Source organism: Alosa sapidissima, chromosome 8 (assembly GCF_018492685.1).
Source record: "Alosa sapidissima isolate fAloSap1 chromosome 8, fAloSap1.pri, whole genome shotgun sequence".
NCBI lineage: Eukaryota > Metazoa > Chordata > Actinopteri > Clupeiformes > Clupeidae > Alosa > Alosa sapidissima.
In genome coordinates, this window is record NC_055964.1 from 3,741,706 (window position 1) to 3,756,273 (window position 14,568).

The 14,568-nt window shown below is 46.5% G+C and overlaps 1 protein-coding gene across 4 annotated transcripts in view; it reads left to right on the forward strand.

Moving 5' to 3' along the window:
* sema6a (sema domain, transmembrane domain (TM), and cytoplasmic domain, (semaphorin) 6A) overlaps nt 1-14,568 on the forward strand; it is a 70,309-nt gene that overhangs the window by 25,107 nt on the left and 30,634 nt on the right. For all 4 annotated transcript variants that reach the window (XM_042101074.1, XM_042101076.1, XM_042101077.1 and 1 more), the window contains exons 2-6: nt 4,078-4,217; nt 6,241-6,358; nt 11,769-11,829; nt 13,003-13,065; nt 13,989-14,090. In XM_042101074.1, the coding sequence (XP_041957008.1) occupies nt 4,118-4,217; nt 6,241-6,358; nt 11,769-11,829; nt 13,003-13,065; nt 13,989-14,090 (444 nt within the window). In that variant the 5' untranslated portion in view covers nt 4,078-4,117. The remainder of the gene's footprint in view (nt 1-4,077; nt 4,218-6,240; nt 6,359-11,768; nt 11,830-13,002; nt 13,066-13,988; nt 14,091-14,568) is intronic.

Here is a 14,568-nt window from a genome sequence, read left to right on the forward strand (position 1 = left end):
TCCCATCACTTTTGCATTTGAGAAACTGCCTCATAATATAATGCCCACTTGTTAAAGATGCATCAGGTTGTAATGTTAATGTTTAAGATGCATCATGTTGTAATGTTGATGCTAAAAATGCATCAGGTTGAAATTCAGCAGCGCTTGGAAGTGTTTTGTATGCGTGTGACCCTTGTACAGCTTTACAGACACAGCATCACTGGACAGTCCCACTTAGATAGTTGTAGTATCTCCTGTATGTTTCTGGCTATATGTTTCTGCTTCAAATCTGTCAGAGCTTTTTTATTTTAATGCATCCTTACAGCTGTTCACTCCAGAGTGTAGGTCTAGGTGGAACAGCGTATTTGTGGCAGTTTATTTGCATAGGTTTGCTGATATTTGTATTGGTAAAAAATTTGAGATGCATGAAGACAGGACCCCTTTTTTGTCTAATTATTTCTGTGCTAGCCATGTAAATGAATCTACAGTTTTTAAATGTAACACTGTTTAATATGAGCCTATGACTGCTAATGCCCAGGGACTCAGATAATGGTGGTAATGGTTTTCTGGCTAGCAGAGACCAGTGTCTGCCTGCAGATTTCATATTCCATTTTTAATTAAATATAGCAGATTCGTGCGGGAGCAATTGGAATGCAAGATTGATATGCAGAGCAAAGGGAGGCATCGCACAATGGCTGCCCGCTCTCCATCTTATCATCAAGGATTGGAATGGCCGCTCCATCACAGAGCTACCCACCAGGCCAGGCCTGATTAAGTTGTGTCGCATCATGATTGACAGCTCTGGGAAAGGTTCTGATATTTAAATGTGTGACCTCATTCTTTTTGTTGGGAGCGGATCCCTCGTGCGGCATTTGGAGGCCTTCAGAAGTGATTGTGCAGACGAAGACCATAAGCAGCACTTTCATCTCCCAGCTCACCGTACGCCTCTGTTATGGAAATAAAAGATGAGGGCCGAGAGAAGAGAGGGAAGACGGAGAAACAGAAATGTTATTGTGAGATACAGCTGTTCAGGAGAAAGGCGCAGCAGCAGTGACATTGAGAACAAGCGTATTGTAATTGGATATAGTGTGGCATTGAAGTATTTCTGATTCTGCCTGCCACCTGGGCTATGTATTAGTTGGGGCTGATATTACTGTACCTCCTCTTGCACCTCACCGCTATTTTCTCCCACTACTGTTAATTGTCCTACAGAAAACATTATCTAGGGCTTCTGTAACAAGAGAAAGAGAGAGAGAGAGAAAGAGAGAGAGAGAGAGGTACTGGGACTTTGGAGCACCATTACATAGCCTATACTTAGTAGAAGAACTTGCCAACATATTGCTACTATACTCTGGGAGAATGAGACTGAGTGCACTCCTAGCAAGTTGTACCCTGTTAGAGAACGGCACATTATCAAGTCTATTCTCCATTCGAAATTGAAATAGCTGTACTCTGTGAAGGGTATTTGTAGTTTGTGAGAGCACTGGACTCTGACAGAGGGCAGTTGTTGTGAGAGATCGGTAGGCTGCTATTTTTGGACTTTTGGACTCTGCGAGTGAAGAGCGACAATAGGACATGAGCAAGCCAAGGAGATGCCTGATAAAGAGTGCCCCTCTGAGAGACCTGCCATGGGCACTGCAGGCCACGCGCTGGATTCCCACTAAATCCCTTTAGGAGTTTAGTTTTAATTGTGTTTAGCAGCTAAACTCCCACGCAGATATGTGTCCTTAACTCCTTCTCCCTATTGTCTACACACACACACACACACACACACACACGCTCCATCTATCTTTTTTCCTGGTGTTTTCTCACCTCTGTGGCGAGTGTGTGTGTGTTGGTTTGCCAGGCTGGAGGGAGCCACTGGGAGCTGACTAAATGATTGGCCTGTCAGTGTCCAGCAGCTCCAGCCGGCCTGACTGTCTGCCTCGGCCTCTCGCCGGGCTCCATACCACCTCCCTGCAGAGGGCCGGCACAAGTGAAGAGAGAAGGATGGAGACAGAGTGTTTGTGGTCAGCTAATTGAGCTCCTGCCCCTTGTCCCAACCCATTAGCCGTCACTGTGCTTTGCTCAGATTAGCTCTTAGCTCCAAGTTGTTTTGCGTCTAATAGGGCCGCAAGACTCCTAAGCATGTTTTGCCAATATGAACATCAGTATGGGTGGTGATGAGTTTAATCATGTCTCAACCTCAAAGTTTCAGACACCATTCTCTCTCTCTCTCTCTCTCTCTCTCTCTCTCTCTCTCTCTCTCTCTCTCTCTGTCAATGTGTTATGTGGTTGGGGGGTGTCAGGTTGTTAGTTTCTTCATGAACATCCTGCTGGTATTCATTAATGTCTCACAGGTTTGCGCATGTTTAATGATTAACACGTTGCCTCTGGCTTAGTTTCCTGGTCGTAGCCAGTGAGAGAGGATAGTGTTTTCCTTTTTCCTGAAGGCCTTCTGTTTAATAGTTCCCCATCACCATCTCATTGACAGCACTTGGCCAAGCTAATAAAAGAATACTGCCTCTCCTTCTAAAAGACGACTTATTATCTACAATATCACATAGTGAAATTATATGTAACGAAGTTTGACAGTTGATGTCATGTAATCGAACTTGTGTGCACAAATTCCAGCTCCCTAACAACAATGTTTGGCTAAAAGAGTTGGGCTTTTTTTTTTCCAAGTAAAACCCTGTGACATTGGACACAACTCTGTCATCTCATTGTCAAGTGTGGCCCTGGCCCGCTGTCTCTCCTAGCCAGGGCTGTATTTACAGTGAACTGCCTGTCCCCAGAGGAGATCTCGCATGTCTGCTTGCCAAGCCAGGTCATCAATCAGCTCCTCAGCAGTCCTGCCCCTGGAACAAACAATCCCAGCCAGCCTCCATGCTGCTGCGTATAATCCAGCCCTGTGCTCGTACATCACCCCTCAACAGCCCCCACTCCACTCCACTCCGCCCGCCTCAATATGCAGCTAGAACCAGTGCGTTCCTAACAGCGCGTGTGTGTGTTGTTCAGGTAGAAAACGAACAGGCAGATTTGCTGGATGTGTGTGTATGTGTGTGTGTGTGTATGTGTGTGGAAGTGGTGCACCTAGGAAGCTGGAATGTGGGCCATTTTCCATCAAGGCTGTTTCCTTGGAGCTTTATTCGTGGCCTCTGCCTTCTGGTGAATCTGGCCATGAATAGTGTTTTCATTCCCCTCTGAATGGGAATCGCAACTACATGGGAAGACCCCTCCTCTCTCTCTCTCTCTCTCTCTCGTTATCTGGCTCTCTCTCTCTCTCTTTCTCTCTCTCGTTATCTGGCTCTGTTTTTCCTTCATACACTTTTTCAGTGTCTTTCTTTGTCTGTTCTCTCTCTCTCTTGCTGCTTTTTTCTTGGGATAACCTCTCGTCCCGCCTCTCCCCCCATCCTGTATGTGTTGGCACAGCCATGTGGAGATAGCTCAGCCAGTGTTGTGTAGAGGTGGGGATAAACAGAGTGAGGGGAACATTCGCATGAAGCTACGCAATAAGCTAGCAGGGTTGCTCAGTTCAGGATGAAGTCGAAAGAATAATTGAGCTAAACTGGACTTAAACACTCATAGCTGATTGCATTAGTACTGCACTGATTGTCCGCTGTGATTTGTGGGCGTAATTTGTTGCTACAATGCTCCAGAAATGTCGGTGGAGAATGAAATGTCGGTGGAGAATGAAAACATCAGCACAGTCAGGGGCTGCTATAAATCTAGTTGGCAAACGAGGTTCTCCATCTGAGGGTCTCGGAGATTGTCGCAGTGACCACTACATGATTCATTCCCAACATAGTTTCCCCTTTCATTAGGTGGTTCGATAACAGGTCCCCATTTAGAGTTTACAAGACGATCTGGCCCTGTGCAGGTTAGGAACAACAGGTCTGTTTTCATCTCTGGTTATCGATCACTGGCGCATATTACCAGCACTAATCCAATTAGCTGGTTTTTGCTTGCAAGGCAGGACTGTGAGCTCTGAGCTCTATTCAGCAATTTCTCTTCAGGATGCTGAAGCCTGCTGGAGTCAGATCTGTAAAAAGGGAGGCGTGACAGAAAGTAGATGGGATTAATAACATGTGCGTGTGTGCTTGTGTGTCTTTTGAACAGGTAGAAGTAGAGAAGTAGTCACGGAGCCTACAGCGCCACCATGAGGTCGGAGGCCTGGCTGCTGTCCCTCACCCTTCTGCAGGTGGCGGGAGCCGGCTTCCCTGAGGACAGCGAGCCTATCAGTATTTCACATGGCAACTGTGAGTACACTCACACACTCACTCACTCACACACTCACTCACTCACTCACTCACCCACTCACTCACTCAATCACCCACTCACACACTCACTCACTCACCCACTGACTCACTCACCCACTCACTCACTCACCCACTCACTCACACACTCACTCACCCACTCACTCACCCACTCACTCACCCACTCACTCACTCACTCACTCACTCACTCACCCACTCACTCACTCACTCACTCACTCACTCACTCACTCACTCACACACTCACCCGCTCACACACTCACCCACTCACACGCTCACCCACTCACACGCTCACTCACTCACCCGCTCACTCGCTCACTCACTCGCTCACTCATCAGTAGTCCATATGTCATAATCTAGCCATGCACACAGAGACATAGATACTGTATTACAGTTTTTCTCGATCGTTTTGATACCTGTGTCAACTCTGACATCACATTCTCAAAACAGTTAACACCTGTGTCTGAACAAAAGCACTCTGGACAAAATGACACATTTTGCTTGCAAAAGGCTGTTACTCTCTCAAAACACTTAAAACATGCAGCAAAAGCAAATCTTGCCTTCAAATACTACAACTTGTTGCCAATTCAAAAACACTCTTTAATCAATCATTACACACTGGGCAACAAAATGCAAAATCTAGTTCTCAAAATGAGCAGAATGTCTGTTTCATTACTTTCTCATTTTTCTGGTATCAGAAAAAAACTCTGAAAAGACAAAATGTACTGAATAAAAAAACAAATTATTCATTCCTCCCAAGATGTAACTGTCATTGACATGTAAGACATACAGCAAACACCTAGCAAGATACTGTAAATTTCATTGAACTACAACTTTCATCAAAATAGACATACAGTAAAGACCTTTTGTACTGTTTTCTCCACCAAATAGGCAATACAGTACTTTGTCTAAATGTGCATTAGATCCATACTTGCAAATAGCAACACAGAACAGACATCTCTTTTGTAGAATGAATGATTGCTGATTGAAGAATTGTGCAAAGGAGTTTCACACAGGTGTATCAGAAATTCAGACTTATACCACCTGTGAAAATATGTTTTCCTTTTGTTTAGCATGGGAAAACCAATAGAGTTTGGGGCTTTTGAATGACACCTGTGTTAACTGTTTTGCAAAAGGGTGTGAGAAATGGGTGAACCCAATGAAAATGTGCTGTGCAAAGAAAGTAGTCATGAAGACCAAGTGGGTTCTAGTTTACTTAAGCAGGTAAAAGCAATCGAGAAAAACTGTAATACACACTCCTACAGTAGTCCCAGGACCTAGGGGCCTATAAAGTAAAACACTCCTACAATTTCCATGGAGTCCATGTCACTTTATTGTTTTCTCAGACCTTCCTCTCCATCTCAAGTTCATATAGTGTACATCATACCTTACACTCCTGCCTTATTTCTAATTGTCTGTTGTTCCTCATCTCTCTTTCTCCTTCTTTGGCTCTTATGCCTTCTCCTCCCTCTCTTTAGCGCTCTCCACTATGCTCTCCTTATGCTTTCATCTCTCGTTCCCTCCCTCCCTCCCTCCCCGTCTCGCTCTCTCCCTCGTCTCCTCTTGCCGTCTCTCTTCCTCAGCTCTTTTCCACACACACACACACACACACACACACACACACACACACACACACACACACACACACGGGCCCTCTGCTTCTGGAATTTGAAATGTAATTTGGTGCTCAGGGAAGCACAGTAAAAATGAACTTAAAATGGTATTTCAAATTGACTTTCCCACATCAAAGGGTAATCCTTTCTATTTTCTGTCACAGCTCTGAGGCTTCTCTGTGCAAGACAGTATTCAATATGACTTAGATGAATGTGTGAAAACTATATGCGTCATGCTCATTTCATTTACTGATTCTTTTTTCAATGCCTGTCAAAATCAACCTTTCCCAGTGAGCTGATGTAATCTAACATCAAGCGAGGCATTAGCAGTTTGCTTTCCTTTGTCATTCTCTTTTTAAAATACTGATATTTGACTGTCCTCTTGTTATTTTTAGATACAAAGCAATATCCTGCATTTGTGGGCCATAAACCAGGCAAAAACAACACGCAACGACATAAACTGGACATTCAACTGATCGTTACTTTGAACCGGACCCTTTACATCGCTGCAAGGTTAGTTTCTCTTCCTGTCTCTAGGCATGCTGGGTAGTTAGTCTAAAATATGAGTCAGCAAATGGAAGCACTTAACTATTTAAGCAGGCATTTGCTGTGCAAGAAACAATGATGAAATGTCATCAGCTGAAAATGAACAAGGTCCAAGTGCACTTTGGAGGAAAAATGTGATTGAGAGTCCAAAATCCAATAATCACCATTCTGTGAAATCCATTTTCATATTATTTTATATGATTTTATAATTAATATGTCATTATTTTGCACTACCTCATATTATTTCATATTATTTGATCAAATCTGTGGACATGTCAGATAGACCTTGTTAATTCTTGGATGACGATGTGAGTAAGCTGAATGAAGCTGAGTAAAAAGAGACACAGCTCAATGTGCGCCGTCCTCAGAGGTGGATTAGCTTGTGATATTGCCAGAGATTGGTTGTGATCAGTCACACGAAGACGAGGAATGGGAGAGGGTGAGAGATGAGAAGATGGATGGAAAGCTATAGGACACAATCCTGGTGAGAGGAATCCTCACCAGGAGAGGAAAGAGTGAGGAGAGATTGAGTCTGAGAGGGAGAGAGGGAGCTAGAGAAGGGGAGAGCAATCAGAAACATTTTGTCATTCTCCATTCATCGCCCAACCCACAGCGTTGGAGCTGCCACTGGATTCCATCATTTGGCTCATCTGCTCTGATTGGCTGCTTAGCATGCTGTTCCCCTCCGCTCACTGACTCCGTTCCAGTTTGGCTAGTTTAAGGTGTAACTCGGGGGGTAATTAGGCTGAGGAAGCATCACATTTTCTCCGATGCCTCTGGTCACATGATGACCTTGACACTGTCTGATTGGTCAATGGAGCAGTGAAGATGAGCAGTTCCAGCCGTGGTCCCTGGAGCCCTGACCAGCATCCAGAGCTTTGAGGAGGGGGCAGTGAGATAGGGAGGGGGGTGGGGTGGGTGCGGAGGGCTTGGCCTATTGGAGACATACAGGATGGAGCTTAGTCCAGAGGGAGCAAGCTTAGGCTGGAGGGGTGCTGATTTGGATGCTGTATGCACGCTTGCAGAGGGAGTGTGTAATTCTCTTCACATCTGTGCAGAGAGTAGATGGTAATTATGAGCTGTCTCCACAATTTGTTGATTTAATGAAGAGTATCTGTGAGTTGAATGACAGAAAGTATCAAATAGGATTTTTCATAGTGAAAATAATAATCCACGATAAAGTTAAACCTTCAGCATATTAAGTGCAGCAGAGACAGAAAGAAAGAGAGAGAGAGAATACTTCCACATTAGCATATTGCCCGTTTATAATCCAGGGTGTCTCTAATCATCTGTAATGCTAATTGCATCCCCGAAAAACTGGCTCTGTGTTAATTATGAATTTAGGTCATGTTTTTAGTGGCTTGTTTTGGTTCTTTTCTCCATGTCCCTTGTGTGTTATGTTATCCTGTATTAATTCTGTGTTTTTGAGGTTTGGTAGTTCATATTCATTTTACCAGCCTAGTTGGGTGTTGCTGTTATTGTCAAAACGCTGTGTACGTGAGACCGAATCTCTCAAAATGAGTCAGGTGAACGCACACACACACACACACACACACACATGCTGTACACACGGACAGTTTTAGAAACCCTGGCAGCTGGTAGCTGTGGCTCATCCATTTGACCACCATCTTCATTCCCCCAGAGCCAGGGCTGGTGCTGGTGCTGGTGGGGTGGGGTGGGGTGGGAGGAGGGTGGTGTTGGTGGCTGCTAATAAAGAGTGGGATGATATGGGTTGGGGGATCATGCGGACTCCTCAGCTCTGGAGTGTATGGACAGACGTCGCCACGTCTGTGGTTGCATTTCATTTGTATATATCCCCCTCTGCTGTGTTGTCTTTCCCTCTCTCCTCCACTCTTCCTCTCTCTCTCTCTTTCCCCTCTCTCTCTCTCTCCCTCACTCTCTCTCTCTCCCATCATGCCTGAGTGGACTGGGCCAGTGTGTGGCGAGTGGGGCAGACTGTGGCAGGAGCAGTGGGCAGAGGTGGATCAGACAGGCTGGCTTAAGTAGAGTTAAGCTCTCCCCTTGTGCCAACCTCCAGCTTGCAACACCCAGGCCGCAGTGCCAGCTAGTGCTAGCAGCTCTCACCCCAGCATCGCACAGCAGTGCATTCCTCTGCCCTGGCAACGGCAACCCATCCATACCATTTCCCACAATCCAGCTCTGCATGGCGGGCTAGAGATAAAAAAGCCTTGTCAAATAGTGATAATATCACAAATAACAAAGTCTAATGACACCCTTGCTGAAAATAATAGTGCTAATGTGTTCCTTAGAAGTAAGGCTAGTAATTCCGATTCCTAGTGAATAGAAAATAAGTGAACAGACAAGTGGGGAAGTTGGAATATGCTCGTCAAGCGCATGGGTAGATGTCTCCGTGTGCCGAGGGAGAGCTGAGATTTACAAACACACGAGAGAGCTGGCGGGAGAGAGCAGTGCGTAATAAGAGATAAATAAAGGAGTGTGGAGATAAATGAGAGATCCGTGGGGAAGGAGCTTTGGGGCGGTTTCTCCGGAGGCCACATGAGTCGCAATTATTCTGTCAGCTCTGAAATCCCGTTAAAGCTTCGTTAATGATGCGGATTACACTTCCTGTGCCTCCTATTCGGGCCACTATCCACACTCCCCCCAACGGTGTTGTGAGTGCGCGTCATTCAATGTGTCTGTGTGCGTCTCTGTGTGTGTCACTTGTCTATCACTTTGTGTATTCCTGCATGCATGAGTGTGTGTGTGTGTGTGTGTGAGTGTGTGTGTGTGTGTGTGTGTGTGTGTGTGTGTGTGTGTGTGTGTGTTTATTCCTTTTTTGTGAAGGGTTCCCATACAAAATGTAAATGAGCGTACTCTTTGGAATGAGGAGAGAGCAGGAACAAGGGCAGAGACAGGGGCTAGCGGCAGGATTAGCATCCCCCATGGCCGGGTGCCCACTGCGGGCCCTTATCATGCCATTCATCCCTCGCTGGGCTCCTCTCTCTCTCCCTCGGCTGCACTGGACACAGAGCCTGGGTCTGGGGGAGCCAAACAATGTGGCAGAGTTGGGGGGCCCTCACCCACACATGATCTAGTCTTGAGGAGGGTTAGTGGGGGAGTGTTGGGGTTCGGGGAGGGTGTACCCCCATTTGGTGACAGGTAGGTGTGGACTGCATACTAATCTGGCCCTCCCTCCCTGCCGTCCCCAGGAGTAATTGTCCTACAAAAGAGCCACCAGATGGACGCCACTGGCCTGAGCTTGCCCACGGAAGAAATGGGGTGTTATGAAAACGACATTCTTTTACAACAAAGCCCCCTTCTTCTCCTACGCCCCCCCCCTCCATGAAGCCCCACTCCCCTCCCACACTCCAAACTCTGGCTCTCACCTCCTCTCGCCGGAGCCTCTGTACCCGCCTGGGGCTCCACTGAGCCGGGCCACACAGGCGTGGAGGTGCTGGACTCGCGGGGGGATGGGAGGCCAGACGATGTGGAGCGACGGCAGGGCTAAAAGTATCACTCTGGTTTATTTGCTCACGGTGCCAGAGGAAGCCCCCAGGCCTCTTTGTTTGCTTAAGCAGAGCTCTGATTTGTTCAATCGGACAAAACAAAGTTGTAGTTTGGGGGGTGGGGTGGTCAGGGGGTGAGCTAAGAGTAACAGCGGTAGGCGGATTGCGAGCGCTGGGGAGTTTGACCGGAGCTGTGAGGGGTTAGCGCTGGGCTGTCAGGACAGGCATGAGGAGGCGTGGCGCGCTGACGCGAGCACAGGTGCAAGCCGCTGTTTACCCAGGCCGGCTCCTCCACATTGTTCTGTCAGGATGTTTGTGTTATGCATCGCTTGGCCGCATCTTATCTCTGGACTGGTTGTCGCTCCGAATGAATGCGGGATTGTCTGAGTTTGGGGAAAATAAAACACAGGTCTCAGTGGCGTGTGAACCGACACAGAGCAGAGACATGCTGTGTGCTGTGCAAATTCAGTTGAGCTACATCTTGAGCTACTGACACGGTTTTTAACTCGGCGACATGAGACTGCTCTTACCCAAAACACACTTATCTAGTGTATATCTCAAAACAACTCGGCAAAACCCAAGGACCATCACACGATAGAAATGCCTCTTATTCTGACTCTTTCTGTTGCTTTCTGCTCTAAATCTACGGATAAGGATGTGTTTTTTTTTTTTACTCATTTAAGCTCGCGGTCATTTCTCCTTTTCTCATTTTCTCTCTCATTCTTTTAAATTAGCCTGGCACAGTTTGATAAGTGTTTGTAGTCTCAGTACCAGTAGTGTGGCAGCATCAGAATCAGCCAGAGGCAGTAAGCTGAACCTCTCTTACACAAAATCCAGTCGAGACTTAGGAATAGCCTACATTGCAGACATATTACAGATACATTATGCAATCGCCTTTAGCTCTGAAACTTTTTGCAACCCTCTGAATTTGAACTCCGTGGTTTTAATTAGCTGTGTAGCTGTATAGAGCCATGATGGCATATTTCTCCATTTTAGCCAACTCAGATTAACAAAGAGCTAAGCTAATATTACATTCGGAACAGCCACAAAAGCTCAGCAAGAGATTGGCTGATGCACAAATTTAAGGATCACTCTCTTTCACCCTCCCTATTCCCTTATTTTGATTAATTACCCAATTTTGGCTGCAGCTCTGATAACATAATTCTGAAGTGTTTGGGTTGTCTGTGTGTGCCTGTGCGACCCTGGGTAAACCTACATAAGTGGATTCAATTGCTGAAATTGCTGCTCATCCTCAGCATTATTAAATTTGGCTAATGGAAGCATGGAGGATGTGAGCAGGTTATGAGCCTTAATTAAAACAACGTTCCGACGATGGATCGGAGGCACACTGATTAAAAGCAAAACACGAGTCACAGTCTTAAACAAATAAAAGAATGAGCTGTTTTTTCTGCACAAGCTCTGGTTGCTGCCTCTGTAAACAGACTGGGGTTTGTGAACAATGTTTCTCTTTGGTGCGTTCAGGGGCACCCACATGCCTGTAACCTCTTGAGTTTATGTGGACCATATGTTAGGAGGAAACCTGCATACAACTTAGAACACATGAGTCTTGTCTGTGTTTTAATGAGTGTTAGTATAGATTTCCTGTGCTTGAACACCCTGCTTAATTGAGCTGAACAGCGCAGAATGACTTGGCACTAAATGCCCCCCCCGTCCGAGCAACCTTTTACAGAGAACAAAGATGCCTTTGTCCAAAAGCCAGGCCACTTAAAACCTTTGTTGACTGTTTCTGTCTAACGGGCAGTGGCAGTGCACTGTGTTGCGTTCCCCTGGCATGTCAAGAGCAGGCTGTGTTGGACGAGCCCCAACACGTCAGTTATGTTTTCTCTTGTATTCTGAGGACCGCGCGGCACCTAACAAAGCCCATTCTGTCTCTGGTGTGTCTCCTGCAGGGATCACATATACACAGTGGACATCGACACAGCCAACAGCGAAGAGATCTTTTTCAGCAAGGTGAGTGCTCACGTCCGCCCCTACCCACGCCTCCCCCTTCCCCCATACGCTCGTGATCCGCCATTGCCTCTGATTACCTGGAAGCCACGCAACCCCCCACCCCCCCAGACACACACACACACGAGCCCCACCCTCTATCCAGTAAGATCTGGCCGCAGACACATTGCACAGTGACCCTGCTAAGCTCATCATCCTATCAGGACTCAAGTGCCATGCGTCATCTTCCTTCAAAAGCACAACAGAGAAAGAGGCTGGAGATTTATGCGTAGGCTACTGGATATGTAACCGGCCCTCAGCCTTCCGTTTCCTGTCCTGTCCTGTCCTGCCTCCGCAGAGGACAATCGAGAGCGGACGAGGAGACGGACAACAGGAAGGACGCACAGATTAAGGATCAGAAATCACTGACGCAGCGAACGCTGCCCAGGCCCTACACCACTTCAGTACACATATTTGCTGTGGAAATGGCACCAGTGGCATGGCATGATCAGTAATGCAACGTAATTCAATCTCTCTGACACATGTCGACATGAATAAAGCTCACTGTGTGAGCTCCCCGCTTTCTGAAGAAAAGCCATGAATTATGAATGATAACAGAAATAATAAGATAAAGGAGCTTGAAAAACAGACATCCTGAAAGCATGAAGATATGTTGGATTGAAATGAAATCCAGTCCTGTCTGATATGAGTGCTTTTGTCAATGAGCGTTCCCCATTCAGAATACTCTTCAGTCCTGGGCCTTAATCCTTACCTGGGACGTCTGCCCAGAGAGTATATTATCATACACCAGTGCAAGTAGATTTATGATCTATCCCTGTAGCATGCCAGTGTTTGAAGCCTGCCTGTGAATGTGTAAACATTACAACTGCACCAACACGTCATACACAGATGAACAGAGTTCAACATGCATACAGAGAAGTAGAGTTATCATGGAACATGTAACATGTGTGTGAGCTCCTGTTGTACACAATGTGAGAGGCAGAACACACACACACACACACACACACACACACACACACACACTGGTGAATGGCAGTTAAATGGCTGAGCTTTGAGGTTGATGACATTTGAGGGGGCTGTGGGGAGGCAAGGCTGTATCTCAGTCCAGCACTCCCCGCTGGAGCTGGGCCCGTACAGCACATCCATATTGATCCAGCATCCATCTCCTCCCCACAGAAGCTGACCTGGAAGTCCAGGCAGGCGGACGTGGACACCTGTCGGATGAAAGGGAAGCACAAGGTATTCTGGGAAGTTTGTTTTTAATTCACTGTGACATCTGCCATGTTTCAACATAGCTTTGCCATTTTGAAAAAGTGACTATTTCATTTCAGTGTGTACTGCTTCTATTCAGGAATGATTGAATTATTTAGAGGAGAGATTATTTTCGGCCCATGGAAATAACATGCTTAAAAATTGAAAGCGCTCTAACCTTACTGCAGTGGTGTAATGCATTGTGGGAATGTAAACACGTAATGGATGCGTAGAATATTAAGGAGGTGTTGCCATCGGGGGAGTTGGGGGAGGGGAGAACTAGGGTAATCTTTTGGGGATTAGGGAGCACATGCACGCTGTACACTGTTTGTTTACGACCAGCCTCGGCTCTCACACAGGAGCATAGTGCTTTTGAATGTGTCAACTTTCTTCTGTTCAATACCAATTGTCTGATGATATTTATAACGAAGATGACACAAGGTTAGTATAAGTATATATACTTTTTTGATCCCGTGAGGGAAATTTGGTCTCTGCATTTAAAGTGAATTAGTAAAACACACTCAGCACACAATACACACACAGTGAGGTGAAGCACACACTAATCCCGGCGCAGTGAGCTGCCTGCTTCAACGGCGGCGCTCGGGGAGCAGTGAGGGGTTAGGTGCCTTGCTCAAGGGCACTTCAGCTGCGGCCCACTGGTCGGGGCTCGAACCGGCAACCCTCCGGCTACAAGTCCAGAGTGCTAACCAGTGGGCCACGGCTGCACCAACTTTTGCAAGTTTATGCGATGACTTTCCAAATTTACTGTAGATTACCATCAAGCATGGGAGGTGGTAAACATATCTGAAACTGTAGCCAAGTGTTTTTATAGAGTCACCGTCGTTCAAAAATGCTGTGCGTAAAATCTCTGACGAAGACTAATTGGCTTTCTTTCTTTCTGTGCTTCAAAGGATGAATGCCACAATTTCATCAAGGTGCTCCTGCAGCAGAACGAGGACACGCTGTTTGTGTGCGGAACCAATGCATTCAACCCTGCCTGTCGCACCTACACGGTAAACGCACACACACACACAAACATACATACATGCATACAAACACACACACACACACACACACACACACACAGTATCACCTCCACCTGACGTAAACGCTCAGCTTTCCATCCCAACGCCTGTTTCCAACACACACACACACACACACACACACACACAGACACAAACACACAGAGACATAACTTCATAGTTGACCCGTCTCATCTCATCTCACTGGGATGTGTGAAACATGCGGAACACAAACAGTGTGCGCCGTTACACACCGTGTCCTAAAGAAAGAAGCGCAGCTCCAGTGACAAGCACTGATGGATCGACTTGTCAGCTGCTCCATGCTTGATTGAGCCTGCAGGTGTGCCGCCAATGTTTTCTCTCCAAACACAGCGCTCAGCCCAGGTCAGGCAAGCACACAGGCCCAATTAGCAGAGCGGCCTGTCCTGATGTTGCTGAGGAAGGATGGGAATGTTTTCTCTCATGACAG